Source organism: Pagrus major, chromosome 17 (genome assembly GCF_040436345.1).
Source record: "Pagrus major chromosome 17, Pma_NU_1.0".
NCBI classification, from domain to species: Eukaryota; Metazoa; Chordata; class Actinopteri; order Spariformes; family Sparidae; genus Pagrus; species Pagrus major.
Window position 1 is genome coordinate 30208265 of NC_133231.1, and position 23654 is coordinate 30231918.

The window sequence follows — 23654 nt, forward strand, 5'->3', positions numbered from 1 at the left end:
ATTGGCCGTTTGCAGTGATGGTCGTGACGGTCCAGGAACAACACCAACAAGCAGATATCAGATCGTGCATAATTAGGATAAGGTTGAGAGTTATGCAACTTTGGATAAGCTGAGAGAAAGTTTTCTGGTTGAGTAAAAACCTTCACTCAGACTCAAATCACGCCCCTCCGACCACCCTGAACTCCTGACAGCAACGGACACGAACCGTCAAGTAGTAAATCATCACCTAGTGCAGACCAAACGTCCTCAAATCTCAAAATTAAATTGCTCTCACTGTAAACACACAACACAGCAGGTTTCCCTCCTCGTCTCGAACACACTCGATGTATTTTTTTGAGACATCACAAGCGTCTCTCTCTCCGTCTTCCTCTCATGTTAACACTGATACAGTATTTTGTGAACATTACAGTAGAAACGTGGGGCATCGTTCCTCTTCTTCCTCTCCCACAGTGAACATTTTGTGTTCACACACACACACACACACACACACACACACACTGTAGTCCACTGATCAGCTTGTCTCTCAGTCAGTCAGCCATCTGTTCACCTGTCCGCCGTCTCTCTCTCTCTCTCTCTCTCCCTCTCTCTCTCCCTCTATTGTGTTGCCAGGGTAAGATTCACCCTGCAGAGCACCACGCCGGCCTCTGACTGGCTGCGGCTGCTGACAAGCCCCGCCCCCGCCTCCCTCCCTCCCTCCCTCCCTTCCTTCCCCTCTGGCTCGCTCGCTCGCCCACCCGCCTGTCCGCCCGACCTCTGTTTCCAGCTCTCCATGAAAACGCTGCAGCTTTCTTTCTCTTTCGCCTTCTCATCTCTCGGCCCACCACCTTTAACGCTCGCTCTCGCTCTCTCACAGAAAAGTGCAAAGTCTCACACTCGTCCTTCTGTGTTTCCTGCCCTTAACATCTCTGCCTCTTTCTTGTAATGTCTCCATATGTGAATCTCCCTGGTCGCCCATTTCCTCTCATCCTCATCCTCCTCCTCCTCCTCCTCGTCCTCGTCCTCCTCCCCTCTCTCATCACTTTCCCACCACTCTCTCTCTCTCTCTCTGTCCTCTCTTGACCCGTTCCCAAAGCTTTCCCATCGTGTTTTCCTTTCTCATGTCGTCTCTGCTCTTCACGTTCAATCCTTTACTTCTCTTCTTGAAGCTGGTTATCAAACCTTTATCTGTTGGTTCTGACTGAAATGCAACATTTCAAATAAAGGAAACTTTCTGTCCATCTTTTCCAGAGCTTCATGGTACAGAAGATGTTTTGTGGTCCAAATATACAGATTTTAATTCAGATCATCATCAAAAAAAGTTGATCCTGCTGAATTTCCCTTTATAGGGATTAAGTCATTTCTTTAATCGATAGCAGCTGCCTTAACGACCGATATGTTGAACATTTAACCACTGACATGATCTGTGTTTGATGTCAAATCAGACGGCTACATTAGGACATAAAAGAACATACATTTCTAAACAAAATTAAATAATATATATTAATAAATATTAATAATGACTTCATTTTAATGGCCGAGGTCCCGTCTGTTACTGTTCAACAACTGGCAACAAAATCCAGCCAATACTGAAGCAACTAAATGGCTAAAATGTTCTATTATCAGTTTGTTTTCGTGTTTTTGCTGCTTTTTGTGAGTTTTAATCCAGCGTGAAGATACTCTCCATTATTTCCCCGACACATACGAGTTTAACTCAGACCGTTTGCTTCTTGGTGAGTTTGTGCTGTTGTGTGTTTTTCGACTGAGGTAGCAGGCAGAGTCTCTCCTGCCCGGCACAAAGCACAATGTAATGTCACGTCCCGTGCTAGCGTGTTGCATAAAGGACACACACAGCCCCCTCCAGCAGTCATATGGGACATCATGTCCACAGTCTCTCTCCACAGCACCGGCTGCCCAGATGTTGTATTATAGATCAGCAGTTGTCGTTTTCTTGTGTCGCTAACGTTTGAGCTGCAAGACGCGAGGAAACGGTCTCGTCTTTCACCGACTCGCTAGCATGAAAAATTCAACTTTTAGGTTTCAGAGACAAAAGCTGGAAACAATCGACATGAAATCAAGTCATCGTCTGTCAATTAGTGACTGGACACAAGTAAAAAACAATCTACCGAGTGAACCCAATAAGATTATTTCCATCTTTTTACAATAATCTAATCAGGTTGTCCAGATGGATTTAACATGGAGCTGTTCTGTTCTTCATCCTTCCTTTAATTCTGACACTTTCTGTTGGGTAACCCATCGGCCGCTAACCCCTCCAGCTCCGACTCGTATTATTTATCCATGAGGTTAATGGACCTCCGCCTCTCGCCGGCTCCTGGGAGGCTTCGGGACGACTCGCTTGGTTACAGAGGAAGCCGACCGTGTGGGACGTTCCCCCCTCTCGGCTGCAGACGGCCTGTCAGCCAAAACAGATAACGTCTCTGCCCTGATCATTGTTGTTTGCCTGCACTAATGGAGGCTGAACAAAGGGGAGGGGAGGGCATCATTTGTGAAAAGAAAATGAATTTATTAAAGGAGACTTTTGTTTCAGAATTGCTACGTGTCTGTTTTTCCCATCATCACTCAGAATCTCTACAATATGAGCGAGTCACTAATTCATCAATCAAGGACTTCCAGCACTTAATATCTTTTTAATGGAGTCTTGGCCCCTTTTTTCATTGTACGACTATTAATCATTTTTTGCAGGAAGGGATCAAGATTTCAATTCTGAACAGAATACTGCGTGGCACAATGATATCTCAGTGAAGTCTTTGACCTTGAAATGCTGCAGAAATGCTGTTGTAATAATGAGAAATCACTTCCAATTAACCCCTCATCTCAACGAGCGCTCTGTTTAGAGGCGACGACAAAACAGCTTTGAACTCTGCCTTAAAGCCAGTGTAATGCAGCTAAGACCAGAAATAAAAAGATTGAAGGAAATTGACTTAACGCCTCTTTACATTTTGAATGAATCCTCGTGTGTGTCTTTTAATTATCTTTATTATTCTCTGGAAGGTTTTCTTTGCCTTTAACGGAGCTTGAAGGTAAGTTATTTACACCTGGGGCCTCATTTATAAACTAAAAAACACGTTTAGGTAGTTTTCTTTTTACTATACTTTACTCCGACATGGAAATCTTACTTCAAAACAGCAAAAGTCTGGACTCGATCCAAGTGATTTTCCTGCAGGTTAGTTTGGGACATGTACTGTTTGTGTCCAAGCTTGTGGTGAACTTTGTATGAGATTTATGAAGCATGTGCAGCAGTGAGCGACTCACTCCCCAGCTGTGTGTTTGAGGCAGATACAGTCGATTTAAGTTGATTTTCAGATTTATAGATCACATAAAGCTGCAAGCTACAAATGGGATTGTGTGAACCTGCATGGTTATGATCAGCAGGAATGATTATAAGATTTACTGTCCTCTCATGTGCTGTCTGAATTATCGGAAAAAATTTTTTTTCCTGACTGGGACAATTCACGTGAATACCCTCTCAAGTCAGAACAACAACTCCAGAAGTCAGAGAAAATGTTGGTACAGGAGATGCTGAGTTGACATCATATGACACTAAACATGACGGATGAAAGTAAACATTGGGTTGATGGTAAACAAAACTTTTACTTAAGTCATGTATTGTGTTGTCATTGTCTGGTAACATACAGTCGATCATGAGTGCCTCAGCAAAATGCACCTCAGAAATTATTTATGGCCACCAAAAATGTCTGTAATTTTCTCTGTGAAGGATTTTTAATCATAAAATTCCATATTTTAAGACATTTACATTAATAAATATCAATATGTGCCTTAAAAACACAGTATTCTGTGTCTAATTGTAGGATGTGAACTCCTTACGATAAGATTTCCCAAATTATAACTGAGGACCACACCACAGCGGTAGCCACAGCCCTGCAGGCTGTTTACATAAATCTAACTTTATCTAGACGAGTCCCAGTGAGAGTGATCAGCTGACCTATGCTGACCAAACATGTATCTACAGGCACAGGCCTTCCAGTAACCTTGTCCGGTCCAGATTAGGATATGACAGGTGTTGGAAGGAGGTCGTCAGAGTTCTTGGCAGGATTAACATCTCCAGGCAAACAGAGGCATCACCTCCAGCCTGTGTGTGTGCTGAGGGGGGACTGATGGTTATACAAGTCTTGGGAGAGGTGAAAACATACTTCCATTAGTTTGTGTTGGACGTGTCGATGCTATCGTGACAGAATCAGTTACGAATCCTGTCGAGTGGTGTTCTGCGATACGTGAGGCTCCACCTGGCTGCGACCCAGGAAGGAATCGGGGCGGTGCCCCGGAGTCCTTAAGCCCCTGCAGCGAGGCTCGGCGCTGAGATCTGCCTTCCTCTTGAGCTGCTTAAAGAAGAAAAAGGGCATCCCCCTTCTCCGCCCATCTTGCTTTCTCCCTCTCGCCTATTCATCGCCGCTCTTTTTAGCATTTCGCTCGCTCGTGTTCCCTCTGTCCCTCGCTCTCTTCCTTCCCCTTGCCCTGATTGGGATCTGCAGTCAAGCGGATTAACACATTCTGGCAGGAGAGGCAGGCTGCCCACACACACACACACACACACACACACACACACACACACACACACACACACACACACACACACACACTAATACACACACTCTTTCATGCAGCACGTGCATCACAGAGAGAGGCTGTGTGTGCATATGCATCGCCTCTCAGCCTCGTAGTGGAGTGAAGGAATGTCCAACTGTGTGATGAAGTCCACGCTTACACACACACACACACACACACACACACACACACACACACACAAATGTGAAATTAAGTGCTTCTAAGCATCGCTGCGTACATGTACAGTACATGTAGGGTGACCATACACAAGCCAAAACACACGAGTGTGTGTGCATGTGCAGCAGGACTGTGTGTGTGCCTGCGTGACTCGATCCACACTTCATAATTCATACTCAGAAGCACTTGCTTCAAGAGGCTCACAGAGGCAGAGCGGCAAATGGGCACATTTTGTGACTATCCAATTATCCTGTCTCACTCTCTCACTGTATCTTTCTCTCTCTCTGTCTTTCTGTCACTCGTTACGTCTCGGCTCCGTCCTCGACCAACCACGTTACACCCTGCGCCAGAGCAGATAATTTAATAATTATTCTATATTTCATCCAAACATCCGTGTCAGATCGGCCGTGCTGCTTGGAAATCCCCTGAAAGTCCCAACACGAGTGTTGCTGACACATGTGACCAGTCGTTGAATGTACAACATGTCCTATGTGATGGAGAGGCTGACAGAGAAACTTTAGGAAAAACTGCTGCTACGTTAAAATATAATCACAGACGAGGTAATGTTTTTAAAGTTTCGTCTTGTTCGCAGACTTCCTTCCTCACTCTCTGACTCTCCTGGAAATGTTTAGCGACAGGCAACCACATGAAACTCAGTGACCTTGAGTAAACTTTCAGATGTGTTGGCAACATTTGGGATAATGTAGGGACAGAATATATCAACATCAATAACAAAAGGTTGAGTCGTTTTTAGACGTTTTAATGTAGAAATAGTACATATTCACTCAACTGACTTCCTGTCAGTGTTTTACTATTAAACCTTCCAGGGAAGTGAAGGTATTATAACCCCATAAAACATCTGAAATCCTTTCTAATATCAAATTTGAGCAGACAAAGAAAAATCCAGCGATGAATCTCAATAAAAGCCAGTCTCAAATAAAGGCCTGACTCTGTTTTTAGTTGTTTTTTTGCTGACTTTTTCACTTTTACTTCACTATATATGGTATTTAAGCCATACATATTACATTGCTACATGTATGTGATGGCTGCATTTATTTGTTACCACACAGATTAAGGTTTTTCATGTCAGGTTTAAAACATAAATGCAGAAACTCACTTTCCCAATCGAACAAAAAGGTGAAAGAGAGTTAAACACACCGTCTTTTAAGGAGGCTAAGGAGTGAGCCATCTCGCTTACTTCTCATCTCTGTTGAGAGTTGCACATGTGCAGTACTGATCAGGCGCCAACTCCAATAATGTATCGCACAGTTTGTTGCATATTTGAGAGCAAGGTACAAGATGAACATGACAATTAGTATTATTCATTTGTTGTTATTTGATAAACTCTTCATATATATTTAAAAAATTGTATTGTGGCAAGAATAATTTGACTTCGAGTGGGATTTCTGAGACACTTGCCTGAACGGACGAGTGAAAAAACACTGAACTTTAACCCTGAATGTGTTGCTGTAGTTTTTTTTTTTTTTTTCTCGTATGTAGGTTGTGATGACTTATTCCAAATGCCACTGCAAATGCAAAATGATAAGGTGCACCGCAGACGCTAACACCCGCTTCACAAGGAGGTGTGTGCAGCAGCACATCTGGCGGAGGGGACATCTGAGGACAAACCCTGCAGAAAAGTTGTTAAATGAATGCCTCCCGGCCTACAAAGAGGACGGGTGAGGAGGGGGGACGGTATACAGGCCGGTATAGGAGGGAAGCTACCACGTAGGACACACACACACAGGTCGACACACACAACTGAGAGGCTCACCAGGCCTGAATATTGTATGAGGCGTTCTCATGGGCCACTGCAGAGCGTGCAAACAGAGAGAGAGAGAGAGAGAGAGAGAGAGAGAGGTGGACACACACACACACACACACACACACACACACACACATAAATGAACACACATAAAGAGAGGGGAAGAGACAGAGTGACACACTTGAAAACACAAACACATGTACGCACACAAACAGGGCCAGTGGAGCTTGAGCTGATGTGGCCCGAAGCAGCCCCAACGCCCAGCCACACACACACACACACACACACACACACACACACACACACACACACACACACAGTCGCATACACTTAAGAGCCATCTGCAGCTGGAGATACAGCCTACAGAAAAGGCTTTACTGCTGACACTCAGAGACAGACAGAGAGGGAAGGATAAGGAGAGAAGGGAGAAACGGTCGTGACCGAGCGAATCAGGAGATTTAGGAGGAAGAAAGTGACAGACAGAAGTGGAGGTGAAAGACACAACACCAAACTCTGCTACCTCACGTTTACCGTCCGCACACTCGAATCCAAAAACTGCTTCACCTTCACTTTTAACAGAGATTTCAGCCCTCATTGGATTAAATGTCACTGGATGAACTCGGCTTTGGCCCCCACAAACCCTACAAAACTCCCAAATAGTCTGAGGAACTAAACTAGGAGGTAAAAGTCCTTCTGCACACTTGACCTTACGTTGAAGACGTTGTCAGACAGCAGATACTACACCGAAGAAGTTTGTCGATAACGAGATATGAAGATGTTCGTCCCTGTTGGCTGCTGTGCTGCTTAATTTTTCATGGGAACCGTAGTTTCCTGAACGCTTGAAATGAATCATTATTTTGTTAAAATCATGAAGGTTTCGACTTCTAAAAAAACGTTCTGTAGTGGGATCTGATTTATGCCCAGGAGCACTCAGCGTGACCGATGAAAGAGGGCGCTGAATGAAAGTTGCAGTGGAAAGAAGCTGTTAGCTGTATTTTGAAACACCTCCAGCACACCAGCTAGTGATTGATTTAGATGTTTGTGGATAACTTCAGACAAGTTGGGAGAAGAGTGACGCCTTAAAGCAGCAGTTAGAGGTCGGAGGAGCCTCCCAGGGATTTGTGAGACGAATCAAACAATCTTTAAAGCCTCTGAGCTTTTTCCAATAACGTGTTTGATATAAAAAAGTCTGAAAAGGGGGAAATAAAACTCATGATGTGGTGTCAAAGTTCAGCACTCCTGGGACACAGGTAGGCACCACTTTGTTCATGAAGGATGAATAAAAACTGGAGAACAAATGGCTGAAATTGATATTTAACTATAATAAAATATTCTCACTTTTTTTTGCATGGCCATAAATCCCACTCCAATCATTTTGTTTCCTCCATTTTCATTTTAGATAATCAGCAACATTCAATGTTACTTCAAGCAATTTGACCCTGGCTACACATGTGGAAAAAGTGGTTTTATTCCAAAAATAACTGTCCAATTTGATACATTTCCCCCAATCTGAGCTTCCCTGGTAAATCAAAAACACATACACTGTAATTTAAGAGTCCAAACAGATCAGGACTCATTTTATCATCTTACTTTGGAGCCTGTCTCTGGTTTGCTGTGTGTGTTTTTGTTGGACTATCCTGAAGCTTTCAACACAAAAATAAATATCTGATGGTGACTTTATGTTGACGGTTGACCGACGGTGAACTCCTGCAGCAAAATATGTGTAAAAAAACAAGCCACAAAAAAACATTCAAAGTCAAGCGCGAGTCCGGCTTTAAGTCCACGCTCCATATGAAGCCTAAGTGCTGTACTGCAGTGAGCACGGCTCGCTGAATCATACCTAACCATCTCGTGTTCAATTCATGAGAGGGCCATTATGTATAAAAGGGTCAGCAAGGCACGTGAACGTGCTCCGTGTTCGCCTGACGAGCTCCAGCGGAGCATTTTTCCCACAGGGATGAAAGACGTTCAGAAAAAAATGTATTCCTATTACAAAAACATAAAAAGCGGGACTCGATGATCGCCCTCACACCTTTTCTCCTCACCCCATCACTGACCTCTCTTCTAGTCAATATGCAAATGAACACATGTTATTTTTCAGCTGCTCGACAGGCCCTGCTTCTTATATACGGTGGCCATTTTGTGCCGAGGTGGCTTCCAATTGGTTCCAGGCGTCCTCCTTTGGCCCGTCGCTGTTGTTGTGGCTGTTGGAGAGGTCTCAGCGTAACGACGGGCCAACAACAGGGGGGTAAAGGGGGGAGGACCGGGGGAGGCCCAGCTGTCCCTACCTCTGCCCTCCCTACAAGCTAGTAGGCAGTAAGCCAGAGTAGAGCCAGAGACGAGGCTGGGATGGGCTGGACTCAACAACTCAGAACCGGACTAGACTGGACTTGATTAATCGATCAAAAGTTCAATTAATTGATGGCTCTTTTTCATTGATTTTTCAAGCAAATATGTCAAACATTTGCTGGTTCCAGTGTTTAATGTGAGGATGTGCGGCTTTTCTTCATCAGTAAATGAAGAGTCTTCGGGTTTTAAACAAAAAAAGCAAGTCGAAGGCGCCAATTTGAGCATTTTTCACAATTTTTAATCGATGATAAATAATTGTCAGATCAATCGATAAAGCATTCATCATTAGTTGCAGCCCTGGTGAAGACCAGACTTAAGTGGAGGCTCAACATTTTCAGTCTTGAAAGGGTAAAAAAAAAAATCTCTGGATTTATTTTAAATGTATTATAAAAATATAATAATGGAAAAATCTAAAGTAAATTTCCAATGAAGCAATCTGCAGTCTATTAACGAGATCTGATGCATAATCACCATCTCATTTGCATTTTTCTGTTATATGAAGCTACAGCCGGGAAACAGTTAGCTTAGCATAAAGAGTTGAAACAATTAGCCGTGTTCAGAGTTAAACAAAGCTAATCCCATGTAACAACACAACTGGTTGTGTTTATACTTTAGTTTTTGTACAGATTAAACAAATGAGATAAAACATATTAAGATAGACAGATAGAGAGTCAGAGGTGCTGCTGGTAGATGGATGTTTGTCTGTGTCTGTTTGCTTGTTTGTTTGTTTGTTTGTCAACAGGATTACACAAAAAAAAAAACGGATTTCCATTAAACTCAGACGGAGGATGGATCTCAGCCAAGAACAGGCACCATTAACTTTTAGGTGTGGATCTGTATGAAGCGACAGATCCAGGATCCTTTACACTGAAACACTGATTATTTTATAGACTAAACAACTAATCAATTAATCAACAATGAAAATATTCGTCAGTCAAAGAAAGGGGGATGTGACTTTGGTGTCTTTTTGCTGCAGGAAACAACCATTTTTGGGCATAAAATCCAGGTAAAAAAAAATAATAAGCCATAGCTCTACAGGACCGGGCCAGATTTAAGGCTGGATATTACCAAAGACATGGGAAAAGCAGTTCATACTCAGTTTTATAGACTTGAAAGCAGTGAACCGGACTGGCTTTGATAGACTGGACTAGACTTAATTAAGTCTGAATGAGTCTGTGGAGGACGAGAACAGATTAGGTTTCAGTCTTAACGATCCCACCGGGGAAAATAAACTCAACACCAACTCACCAACAAAGACGAGGAGAAACAGTAAGTAAGACTACAACGAGCTGATGTTCACACGTTCACAGAGACGATTCATAATGTTTTAAACAAATACTGACTCCATCTTTAAATCATTGATGATTAAGTCATGGTGTTTTACTCCTGTTGTTTCACCCGCCCCTTCCCACGCTTTACCTCGATGATGTCGGCGTTGGTCCGGCTCTCGTGCGGCTCGTTGTACTCGGTGTACTTGAGCAGGACCTTGTCCATGTCGGTGCTGGCGTACTGGAACAGCTTGTTGGAGTGGTTGAAGATGATGAGGGCGATCTCGCAGTCACACAGGACGCTCAGCTCGTACGCCTTCTTCATCAGACCGAACTTTCGCTTGGTGAACGTCACCTGAAGGAGGAGGAAGAGGAGGAGGAGAGAGGAAAGAAAATTACATCCAAAATCCTTTTTATTTCCAAAACAGAAATAAAAATGTGCTCCTCTAGTGTAGAAGTCTGCCTTAGTTGTTATAAGAAAACATGTATTAAAGCATCTTTTGCCCCTGAATGTTTGATGCTCCGGGCACAGAGCTGGACCGGAGCCCCGGGGGAAAACACAGACTGATAACCATCTTCCTTTATCTCCAACTTCAACCTAAACCACATGAGCTCAGTTTAAAAATAAACAGTCACTTAAAGCAGACATCCAGCCTCTCATAAACACGTCTGGCTTCCTCACACCAAACAAGAAAACTAATTTTCCTGCTGCCTCCGACTCTCTCTGAGCTGAAGCTGCTCACACCCTGCATGTGTTGTCAGTGATTTGTCTCTCTGCTCCTGTTGTCAGATGACCGCAAAACCATAAAAATGTCATGACAGAATATAAAAACAATTTTATTAAAGGTCTCAAAGGGCGACCAGCCCGATCGGCTTCAGATAAGTTCTTGATGCACTGCAAGGCGGAGGCTGACGGCAAAGTGGACACCAGACAAGAGCAGGTTAAAAATGAAAAACCTTGTGAGAGTAAAATAAACAAATTAAAAAGAGAATTAAACAACTAGAAACTTGCAGCTACATGCAATGTGCCAGTCAGAGATGTCCTGAAATCCTGCCAGTTCACACCAAGACGAATAAACTCTCAGGCTCTTTTATTTTTTGCGTCTTAAAACATAAAGGAGCTATCTGATGGAGAGTTTCGAGCCACACCTGCATTTCAAGTAATGATGAAATGATGAAAAACTAACGGTGAGTGGCAGAGAGCGGTGAGAGCAGTGAAGCTGTCAGTTTCATTTGAATTTTAAGGCTCGTGTCACGGAGCACATGGCTGAAACTCAAACAATGAGGTGATCCCTTCAGCATTCGAGTATCAGACTCAAGTCGGCTGACACAATCGGACCAGGCCCCCGGAGGGTGCCGCTCAGCTCTGCTTCCAAACTGGCGCGGTGGCCACGAGCAGCACTGTGGTGAAGGAAATACCTCCGCCGTTATAAAAGAGACATCTGTAAAACTGATGATAAACGAGGTCCATTATGACTCTTTCTTTGATCCATTGAGTTTTATATTTGTAAAACTTTCAATAAGCTGAGAAAAGTCTGTGACGTCATCACAATGTAAAGTCTATTCAACGGGACGCCAGAAAACTTTTTTGGCGTACGCGCTAGGCGAGCAACTCTCCTCGGTTTGAACGGCCGCCATCTTTCCATCTGGTATCTAGTTCATCTATATGAATCTATGCAGCAGACGGAGCGAGTCGAGCTGACACGGGTCCGTTTACATCGCTGCAGCTCACAGTTTCATCTCGTCACGAACCTCTGGTCTGAACTGGATTTAAGGAATTTCAGTATAGGTCATTTATTTTTTATAATAATGTATATATATCTCAAAGTTGACTTTCAAAATATCTACACTGATATATCTGCGTCAGGCCATTATCAGCTGATAAAATCGGCCAACCAATACATGCAAATACACCTGTTCAAGTTCGATTAGAAAACTCTCATGTCTGTCGGTTAAATATGAAGATGAATCCTGGACACAGTTAGCCTAGCTTAGCATGAGGACTAATAACAGGGGAAACAGCTAGCCTAGCTGTAGCCTCTGAGGCTCACCACTAATCTTGCTGTTCTATCCGTATGTGAATGAATTATGTGCCGGACTGTTTCTTTCTGAGTCTTGTCGTAAACCTCGGGCTGACTCTCAATCTCAGTTTGCTCAAGAAAGTGGAAAAAAAAAACATATTTCCTCAAAAGATGAACTATTCCTTTAAGGCGCAGCTCCACATCATCCTGCACCACAGAGCACTAAATCTGTTTTTATAGTCGAGCATTAAGGCCGATGCAGTCGGGGGGGTATTTGGGACAGAAAACACTGACGGACTGAATGCATGAAAAGTACTGAAGTGTGCTTCAGGAAACAGACTTCCAGACAGAGCGTCTAAACATGCTCGCTTTCAAGTACTCAGTTTGTATTTTGCACATCACACACAGTCACACACAGTCACACACGCAGGCTTTTTCTTCCCTGCACACACTCCTTCTCTGCCGTCACACTCATTCTCCTCGTCGTTTTCACACTCTGTTATGCTCTTTTCCATGCTCTCTTTCTATGTCACACACTCTCTCCCGGCTCTGCTTTTCCACACTCTCTCCTTCTGTCGCATGCTATTTCTCTCTCTTCCTCACACACACACACACACACACACACACACACACACGCACACACGCACACACACTTGTACGAGCCCCCTCAGTTGAGAACAAGCAGAACAGAACTGGGAGTGTTGCTGAAGCACCGGGTCCCTTGTTGTCTGCTGCTTGGCTTTAGAAAGCGCTTCCCTGCTATAACCAACTGGTATTTACAATCCAGGGAGATTTGGCTTTGTTTGGATTAAACACACAGGATTGCACAAACACAAACACGCACGGGGACAGAAAGATTAAGACGAGAGGGAGGAGGAGGAGGAGGAGAGGCTTCAGGTACCGAAGCAGAATCTGGTGTTTGATATGGGAGGGATGCAAATAAAAAAAGAGTGTGCACAGATGGGCTGCTGGAGCCAACCGAAGGGGCTAAAAGGTCTTCAGCTCTTCAGGCCACGCCCACGAGTGACATCATCACATTTTCCATTAGACGAACAGCTGAAAAGCTGCAGTGACATCACGTTTTCTGCACTGAACTAAAAGTCTACATCTTCTTTGAATGTGTAATACTTGTTTTAAAAGGAGCAGTTCAACCAAAAATGAAAATCCAGTCATCATCTCCTCCCTCCATGCTGATGTAAAGTCAGGTGAAGTCTCGTAGTCCACAAAACATTTCTGGAGCTTCACAGTAAAACAGAGCTGCAGCATTCTGCTAAACAACTGAAGCAGATGGAGACTTGATTTAAAATGTGAAAAACAACCAAGAAAAAAACCCATAAAATGTCTCTGGTGGAATCCAAGAAGCACCGAGATCCCAAACTGATTTCAGAAGATGTTTTATAAAACCTCGGCGAGCAGTCAGGCCTGCTCACCCACTTCAGACGCTAACAATGCAGCTACAACAAAGACTAAGGTTTACAAAAAGGGTTTAAATAACATCTTTTCAAATCTATTTGGGATCTTGGGGCTTTTGGAGATGCACGAGCTGTAGTCTCCAGCTGCTTCAGGTGTTTAGCAGAATGCTGCAACTCTGTTTTACTGTGAAGCTCCAGAAATGTTTTGTGGACTACGAGACTTCACCTGGCTTTATATCAACATGGAGGGAGGAGATGATGACTGGATTTTCATTTTTGGGCGAACTGTTCCTTTAAAGAACGAGCAAAGAGCACGACAGGTTTGAAAACACCGATCTTTTATGCACTGATCACGGATCATCTTCTTTCCGACTAGTGAAAAGAAAACATGTATTTATTTTCAAACAAAGATTGTCTCAGTGTAAGTAACAAACTGGGGAAGTTTCATGGTGACATGAAATGACATCATCAGTCTTTCCCTCTACTCACCATTTTTCTGTCTAAAAACTAAAAAGTTATTTTTTTCCTCAGACTCTCTCACTTCAGCAGCACTTACATCCACCAAACTTTCTAGTTTCAGTCCGATCTATATTCTGAAGGTTTTCACTGAGGGCTTTGTTCACGTCATCCACAGCCTGATTTATAGAACATTTTATCCCTAAAAACACGGAGAAAATTGATTTTTTCTTCTGATTGATGGAGTTTATTTGATTCTGACACATCAGCAACAGAAAAAAACAAGAATTTTAAACTCGACTTTATCAAATATTCAAGATTTCTGTTTTGGAAATGTTTGCAAATCAGTGAATATTTCACTTGATATTTGCATTTTTTAAACACAACATTTCAGAAACACTTCTGATATCTTGTTATATTAAAATGAGCTTGGAGTCGCTCGTCCTGGTTTTTACCTGCATCGACACGGACTTTGTATTTGTTGAACTGAAAGTAATTGAAATGAATTGAATAAAGAGGGAGAGAGAGGAGCAGATAGAGAGAGGAGCAGATAGAGAGGAGCAGATAGAGAGGAGCAGATAGAGAGGAGGAGATAAGATAGAGACGTCGAGGATGAGACCTTCAATCTCTCCATCTCTCTCGCTCGTCTTTCCTTCGGCGCCCGACATGTTTAAAGCCTCTCATCCCACCTTCTCTCTTCTTCCTCTCCTTCGTCTCTTATTTTCTCGCCCTCGTTTTCTCTTCCTCTCTCTCGCTTTTTTTTTTTTCCACATCCTCCCTCCCCCCTCCCTCCCTCCTCTCGCACTCGCTCACTCATTGCTTCCTGCTGCCACAAATCAAATTATATCGGGGTCGTATCCATGGGCAACCGACTCCCCTCTTGCCTCCCCTCCCGCCCCCCATTTCTCACCTCATCACACACTGCTACCATCATCTTACCTCCCTCACTCTCTCTCTCTCTCTCTCTCTCTCTCTCTCTCTACCCCCCCTTCATCTTTATCTCACTGTCTATCTACATACCTCCCCCCTCCTCCCTCTCACACACACACACACACACACACACACACAGCGAGCAGATAAATTATGTGGCGATGTTGGAAAGGGAGGAAATTACGGCTGTGCAGGATGACAAGAGTGGCTGGTGATGAAGAGACAAGCCACTGCAAACACCAACAACCGCTCTGCTAACAAATTATAAGGTCATCCAGCAGCGCGGCAAACAAACAAGAACGACAGCAAACATCCTCGAACCCCCCCCCCCGTCTGTCTTTCTTCTTGTTTCCTCAGAGGAAAGTGGGCGGTGGGGCAGCGACTTTGGGTCTCGATCCTGATGTTTGCCACAAAGGATAAACAAGCTGGAGGTAATTGACATTAAGAAACAGAATTGCCAGGTAACCAATGGCAACTGAAGAATAAGACATCCTCAGTGAGGAGAGAGAGAGAAAGAAAAGAAAGAAAGGGGGCGAGTGGTTTCATTGGTGTGTGTGCGTGTGTGTGTGTGTGTGTGTGTGTGTGTGAGTGTGTGTGCGTGCGTGTGTGTGTGAGTGTGTGTGTCTTGGCGAGGTTGTGGTTGTGTGGCAGATGGATGAGGAAACCACCACTGACAACCGCAACCTCCTCTCGCTGTTTCCTGTAGCTGAAACCCTCTCTTTCATTTGCTCGCTCACAGTCTCAGGTCGGATCATTTAAAACCAGATACCGATCGTCACCGCGCAGCTTTGTGAGGATCAATCTGAAGGATTTAGCGGTGAAGAGAGCTCGAAAACTTGTTTTTCAACTTGAAAAATTGAGACGTGAACTCTGCTCTGTAATGTCTTTTTAAATTCTACTTGCCATTTTGTGGAAAGTGAAAGTTAAATCGACTAATTTGAGGTTATTTCAGGTTTCAGAAGTGAAGTCCCGTCATGAAACTGAATCATCTGTTCAAAAACATTTTATAAACTCTGTTTCTTACTGAAAAAAATCAAAGATACCAGCTTGTGGACATAAACTATGACTCCTAAACACAGTCAGCCGCTTGAATCAGTTCACGTTAGAGCTGCAACGATGAGACGATTAAAAGAAAATAAGTTGCCAAGTATTGTGCAAAATCTTCAGATACAGTCTGGTTCCAGCTTCTTAAATATGAGGATTTGAGGATAATGCGTAGCTGCAGCCCGACTCGGTCGGTTCTGGATGAGTTCAACAGCGTCAGTGTTTTTGTTCCCAGCAGCAGTGACTCAACACCTCCGACTCTGAGTGGTTTAACAATGGCAGCTGAGGCTCATGGGTATCGTAGCCAACAGCGAAAAACACCAACAGTCCCTCAGAATTACCCAATTTTTTCTGTTGAGGATGCAGTCAGCACCTCGAGCTCAGGTGGACGACATTTTTTATTTTGTACAGCAACATAAACAACACAACGCCTAACCCTAACACTCCCTGCATCACAACAAGCCCTCACGTTTGGTTTGGTTATTACAAAAAGTGTCATCCAGAAAGAGTCTCTCCTCCTTTCTCTGAAATAAATTCACTTCTAGAAGCAGCAGCTCCTCCTCACACCTCCACGTGTTTCAAGAAAGAAACACAGGAGTCTTCTGGATGATTTAATAATGTAGGACTGAGTTATAGTTATTTACACTTTGTTTCAGGGATGTTGATGGTCTGGTTTGGACAGCTACAAACTGGAACCAGTCAACGTCACTATAGATGCTGAATTCATCCGAAAATGAACCGATTTAAACTTCTAAATGTATAATCAGGTTTCTGGAGTGTAAAACTTTAACTTAAAGGAGTGTGAGCGGAGGAAAAACATGATGTCGAGCTGTTCGATTCCATGTTTCGTACTGAAAAACTTGAAGATTTTATGCACATATGCTCGTATCTTTTTATGAACGAACCAGATATTTTCATATATTTCATATACTTCTGAACAACTGTAACACTGCATGCATTACTTTTGTATCTGTATGAGCAAATATATCAAACATTAGCTTTTTAAACGGGAGGATTTGGTTCTTTTCTTTGTCATTATAGAGTAAATGAAGAGTTTTTGGCTGCTTGTTCGACCAAGTAAGCCATTTGAAAACGTCACGTCAGGCTCTGGGAAACTGTGATGACATTTTATAAACCAAACAAACAAAAAAATAGTCGTCAGGTGAAACGATAAGGCCGATTCAGCTTCTACTTGGCACTAAAACGTGTTCCCTCCAGCCTGAAGGGTCATGGTGTCAATGAAAAGTCAACTCATTTATCTCTGAAGTGACTAACACTATCCAAAAATAAAAAAAACCCATCAGCTCAGTCCAATTCTCTATTCTTCACCGTGCGTCTTTGTCTCCGTAAGAAAAATGTGGTGTTTGAGATGCTGTCATGCTTCCAGTCGGGGGCCCACACTCTGAACGCTGTTTATTTTGCGGAGCTTATGGCAGCATCTTCTGAATCAACACGTAGGAGGGTGACGGGCTGCATGTACTCCAAAAAAATTCATTTGATTTCCTTTCAGAAGCAGGCCGCTGTTCATTAGCCGCATCAACACGGAGCGAGCGTGTAAAAAAAAAAGCACTTATTTTCCTTCTTAATTCTCTGTTCCACTTCGAAACGCTGCAGACTCGTTCTGAATGTTTGCTGATAGAAGAACTGAATCCTATTTCACTGTTTTAAATCGAGCTGGATAAGATAAACACGGAGCGGAGATGTAAATGCTCGGCGCAGTTTTTTCGGTTCATTAACTCCCGACAGTTTTTGCCGCAGTGAACGAGAAAAACCATTTGCTGCTTGTTAATCACCTGATGGCGGTCAATGAGTAATATTTGATCCTGACATGATGGCCGCGTATTACCGCAGAGTGCATCACCTTATCGACGAACTGTTCGACACCTGATACAAGTGCTGGCTCCATTAACCAGCACTCCTCCTCCTCCTCCTCCTCCTCCTGCTTTATGTCCAATTGTGTACTGATGAATAACAAGCCATCGTTCTCCGCTGACCCCCTGCAGGCGCCGCTTGTTCGCCTTTATGGAAATGCGACCCGCTCAGATTGATGAGGAGAAAACTGAGGATGATTTTTCCAAAAAGCCTCCGGCCCAGCTCGCTCTCAACACCGCTCGGGTCTTATTCAGCCAGGCACCTTGTTTCTCTCCCTCTGCCTCTCTCCGTCTTGTTTTTCTTCTCTCTCTTGCTTTTGAAGGTGGGCACGTCAAATCCATTACTCAATCTGCTCAATGGAGCGAAGCCCATTTACCAGTTGACTCATTTTAGATGGATCATTTACCCTTTCATCCTCTCTGACAATGCTGCTGATGTAACCAGAGGGACTGAGGCTGTTTTTAGGGGGGATATCATACTTTTTCTTGCTCTTTTTCACTGTAGGGAGGAAGAAGAGCGTCTGAGAAACCTCATGATAGCTCCGTGAAGTCATGTGAGCCTCATAAAACACGACGCTATTATCTTTTGTTGTGCCACTGGTAAGAGAACAGCCACCATGTTGTTCATGCTACATGGGACATGTGAAAACACCACAGATCCCTGCGGGAATCTGTTATCGCTGTTACAGTTTTTCTGTCACCACAATGGAATTCAGTTTGTGGAGGAGTAGAAAATTATCTTTTCTTAGATCGGAGCAGATGACAGGAATATTTCAGTTTTAGGGAGTTCAAGCCACTCAAACGTTTTGAGACTGAGATCTTTCAGATAACTCAAGGACGGACACCAACAGGACAAATTAAATTAACTGAGAAAATGTACTAGTGCTGCGAACTATGTGATTGGAGCTGTTGTCTTTTAAAGGAACAATTCACCCAAAAAATGATCATCATCTAGTGGAGCAGGAAGCAAGGAAGGAAGGGCAAGAAGGAGGGATAGAAAGGAAGGAAGGATAGACAGAAAGAAAGAAAGAAAGAAAGAAAGAAAGAAAGAAAGAAAGAAAGAAAGAAAGAAAGAAAGAAAGAAAGGCAGGAAGGCAGGAAGGAAGGAAGGACGGCAGGAAGGAAGGAAGGACGGCAGGAAGGTAGGAAGGAAATCAGGAGGGCAGGAAGGCAGGAAGGACGGATAGAAAGAAAGGAAGGAATGAAGGCAGGAAGGAAGGAAGGACGGCAGGAAGGCAGAAAGGAAAGAAGGAAGGCAGGCAGGCAGGAAGGAAAGAAAGAAAGTAGGAAGGAAGGAAGGAAGGAAGGAAGGAGGGCAGGCAGGCAGGCAGGCAGGAAGAAAGAAAGAAAGAAAGAAAGAAAGAAAGAAAGGCAGGAAGTAGGCAGGTAGGAAGGACGGCAGGAAAGCAGAAAGGAAAGAAGGAAGGAAGGGAGCTGTATGGAGCGATTTAGGATTGTTTTGGTCCTTCAGCTTCTTCAGTTGTTTCAGAGAATCCTGCAGTAGTTTTTTACTGTGAAGCTGCAGACATGTTTGACTTGTGGTGCTCAGATAACGACTGAATTTACATTTTTGGCTGAACTTTTCCTTAAAAGCTGACCTGCTGTAGCTACTCCTCCACCCTTTATTAACACAGGAGTATTCCCATCCATCGTTTGCTGGTTAAATTCCCGTCCTGTATCACAGCGTGTGCATTCATTATGTTTATTCATTAATTCATTCTGTCTCTGTGTAATTGAAGCTCTAATCAGGCTGCTCGTCACAGACGCAGCTGCTAACTGAAGTGAGGAAGTTATAATACACTCAGATATCGCCGGCTCGTCTCACTGGGGCTCACCTGTCTGTTGCGTTCGTCGGTGATCCGCTGAATCTGAATCTTTTTCCTCCCCATGTTTCCGGTGTTGCGGCGGGAGGGGCGAGGGGGGAGTGGCAATGTCAGAGGTCACGGATGGCTGTCGTCGTGTTTATCTCCTCCTTTAAACAGTCTGCTCTCTTTCAGTTCGTCCTCTCCGTGCACGCTGATTCTTGTCGGAAGCAGCCGGGCAGGGAGGCTGTCACACCGTTAGTTTAAAAAAAAAAAAAAATGAAAAGAAAAGAAAAAAGATAGGGAGAAGGAGGAGAGGAAGAACGGGGTTCGGTGTGCGACGCCCTTCTTCAGATCATGGTCCTGTTTCCGGGGGCAGGTCATCCACGCTCAGGCTGAACCGGGGTCCTCTGCCCTCCCCTTCACCTCAGCTGGGCAGCTCCTGAAAAACAACACAGAGGCATTCATCAGAGACAGACAGAGACACTGCAGAGGGTGAGAGAGGCTTTGTTTGCATACTGTGACCCACTTTAGCTACTACAAACACAGTATTTGCCTTCACCCCTGATATCCAACAAGAGAATAAATGATGCAGCAATGCATTTGAGGCGCCATCAAATCAGAAGCACATTGGGCTGAAACATGAAGGCGTGGGGGGGGGTGGGAGTGTTTGTGGTGCTACATGCAGAGCAGGAGGCCCTCAGGGGCCCGCGAGGAGGGAGGCTGTGCTGTGTCAGCTTCATTAGAGGCATCACCGCCACATCACTGATCTGCTGGTCGCCCGCGGCGGCCTGCTGCCCGGTCAGGGCCGCCTGACACGCCGAATGTGATTCCCCAATCGAAGGCAGAGCAGAGAGGAGTCACCGAGTCTGTGGACGCTTTTCCTTTTTTTTTTTTTTTTTTACAAACGCCATCCAGCTCTGTGCTAATTTCATGACAGGAAACAGACTTTACTGTGTGTTTAACATTACCTAGTGGCAGGGTGATACGACAGTCCACGCTGCACGGGAGGGAAATTCTTCTACACTGAACTGCACATCAGTCTCCAATTAAAGGGGCAGTTTTCAGAAAAATGAAAATTCAGGAATTATCACTCCTTCTCATAGAGACATGAAGCAGCTGGGGACTTGTTTTAAAAGGTAACAACAGAAATAAAACATTAAATGTCTCCAAACAGCTTGTTTTTAGAGTAATCCAAGCCTCCAAAAGCACCAAGATCTCAAACTGATTTGAAAACATGTTATTTACACTCTTTTATTAAGCTGTAATCAAGGAAGGAAGGAAGGAAGGAAGGAAAGAAGGAAGGAATGAAGGCAGGAAGGAAGGAAGGAAGGAAGGAAGGAAGGAAGGAAGGAAGCTGTAAACATCAGTATAGCTGCTAAGCTAAAAGCGTTAGCGTGCAGCCTGTCTGAAAAGGGTGCACAAGCCCGACTGCACGTCAAGGATGTAAATAACATCTTTTTAAAATCAATATCTGATCTCTGGCCTTCCAGAGACGAGCTGTATGGAGCCATTTAATCTTGTTTTACAGATGTTTTTTTACTTTATGCCTTTTAAAACAAGTTTTAGGAAATGTTGTGTGGACGATGAAACTTCACGACTTTCCATCAACATGGGAGGAGGAGATAAAGAACACATTTTCATATTGTGATTTTTCAGACTCTCAGTAAAGCGGGAATGAGTGAGCAGATTCCCTCTGATGACACTCAGCATTTAACGCCGAGCTGCCCGCTGTCGTTTAGTGTCCAGTAATAACATTATGCCCTGTTACCTAAGCTGAACACTGACCTAATTTCACGGGACAAAGAGAAAGACGAAGAGTGTAAAAAAACTGTGTGTCTAATTCCGCTGTGCATCTAACTAACCATGAAATAAGGAGTGGTCTGACGCCTGATCAGAAACACAGAGGATGTGGACGTTATAAAGGGCAGAGCAGAGAGAGAGGAAGCCCACAGTGTTTGTGCAGATTCATGCAAACTCATGAATGAATGAGAAGGCGGCGGCAGCAGCAGCAGCCCAGGAATGGCAACAGAGGCGAGGACCGTTTTAGGCCCCGTTTCTACTATTTGTGGATCAGCTTTAAAAATAGCGCTCTATATATACATACAGGCTTGTGTGTGTACACACTTGTACAGTGCGCACACACACACACGACAGTGGGAGCCAAGTGGCAGCATTACAGAGCTGAAGCATCTGGAAAGCCGCTCGTACAGACGCCACACCAGCTCTCCAGCATTGTTTGCATTCCCTCTACCTGGGAGAGCTGCAGAAGGAGAAACACCCTCTATTTACATCCATTCTTATGAAACAAAAGCATGTGAAGCGGTCTGTCATGAGACTGACGTTTTCCTTTTGTGCTGCTGTGGGCGCCGCACAGCACGCTCGTTTAGAGTGGATGCAATTGGCTTTGCTTTGGCGATGAGTTGCGCATGAATTATGCACTGATGGGAGAGATTGGAGGGAGGAGGGGGAGGGGAGGGAGGGTTTTGAAGAAAGAGGGTGTAATGAGTGTCATAATTGTTTTGTAAAAGAGGCTTGATGAAGAACTGGAGGCTGCCAGAGCCGGTTTCTGCACGGAGAATCTGCAGTGAGCTGCAGGAACTGAATGTACAAACTACTGGCAACAGTTTCTAATATTCTAGTTCCAACACATTCAGCACAATCATATTTTAAAATCCATGTCTGAGTGCTTCATCTCCTCTCTTCTGATTTAATCAGAGCGATCAGGAAAAAGTGTAATGAATTCTACCTGGATCACCTCATTAGTGTACTCTTGAAAAGAGTAGGTGTTTCCTAATATGTTGCACAATCACTCTTTTCATTCAGCTTCAAATTACACAGAGTAAAACAGGGGAGAGGTGTTGGTAACATCATTTAGCTAAATAATAAAGAGGTGTGTGCTCAGAGTGTCTCGCAGCCTTCGTGTGTGGAGGGACTCGCTCCAGCTGAAGTTCAAAGGCAGCGCACGGAGGGATTTGTCTTTGGGCTGTGGGCTGATCACACATGAAAAGGCTGCGTTATCTGCCCGGGGTGGTCAAGTCTCGACCTTTTTACCCTTCATGCTGCCGGAGCCCCGCTTCCCATGTCTGATGTCAGGCAGAATCTCAGCTCACACATGGGAAGCAGAGGGCCTGGAGTGTGTCTGCTGCCTGGCTGAGCAGGCGGGAGCGACAGAGAGGCTCTGGACAATGAAAAAAAGATTAACGCTGATAATTAGGAATCTACAGCAGACCCAGATTAGAGCCCTGGGGAACGCCTTAGCGCGTCTAAATGGTTTATTTCACGAGGGGCCAATGACAAGCTCTTCTTTTTACATTTTATAACAGAAGGACTCAGGGAGTTTGGACATGAAAGCACACACTAGAGTAAAGAAATTCAAAGCTTTTGAGGAAACTGCACAAGCGTTTAAAGTGCAGCTGCTACATCCAATAGAGTCCTTCAGTTCTATGAAGTACAGATGCTGGAATATTACAGCTGTCGAGACTTGATGAAAATTTTATCATCTCTGTGGATAAACTGGCTAACTCGTTCTCAATAAAGCTCTGTGATGCATCGTTCCTCTCTAATGTGAGATGGTTTCATGCACATTTGTATCGAGGTATTCAAAAAAACTAAGTGGTGAGCATTTGAATTTGAAGACTGTTTTGTGTTTGGTTGCAAAAATAATATTTGATCCGACAAAGTTCTGTAAAAGAGATTATTCATACTAGAGCTGCAAAGATTAAAGTTCTCTGATTCGAGCTTCTGAAATGTGAATATATTCAGATTCTGTCCTTCAGTCAAGCTTCTTTCTGCAACATTATCTGTTTTTATAGTATCTGATACTCATTTGTCACATTTGTTTAGAGCTGCAACAACTAATCGATTATCAGTCATCTATTAAATTAATCGCCATCTGTTCTAATAATCATTTAGGCAGTTAAACAAGTCATAATTCTCAGATTCCAGCTTCTTAAACGTGAATATTTTCTGGTTTCTTCCCTCCTCTGTGACTTTAAA

General features: G+C 43.8%; 1 protein-coding gene across 1 annotated transcript in view; it reads right to left on the minus strand.

Annotated features, from left to right (window-relative positions):
• The window catches only part of mef2d (myocyte enhancer factor 2d), a 108309-nt gene that overhangs the window by 46943 nt on the left and 37712 nt on the right, over positions 1–23654 (minus strand). The window contains exons 2-3 of the mRNA XM_073485978.1: positions 19689–20097; positions 10271–10474 (exon numbers count right to left, since the gene is read on the minus strand). Coding sequence (XP_073342079.1) covers positions 10271–10474; positions 19689–19742 — 258 coding nt within the window. The 5' untranslated portion in view covers positions 19743–20097. The remainder of the gene's footprint in view (positions 1–10270; positions 10475–19688; positions 20098–23654) is intronic.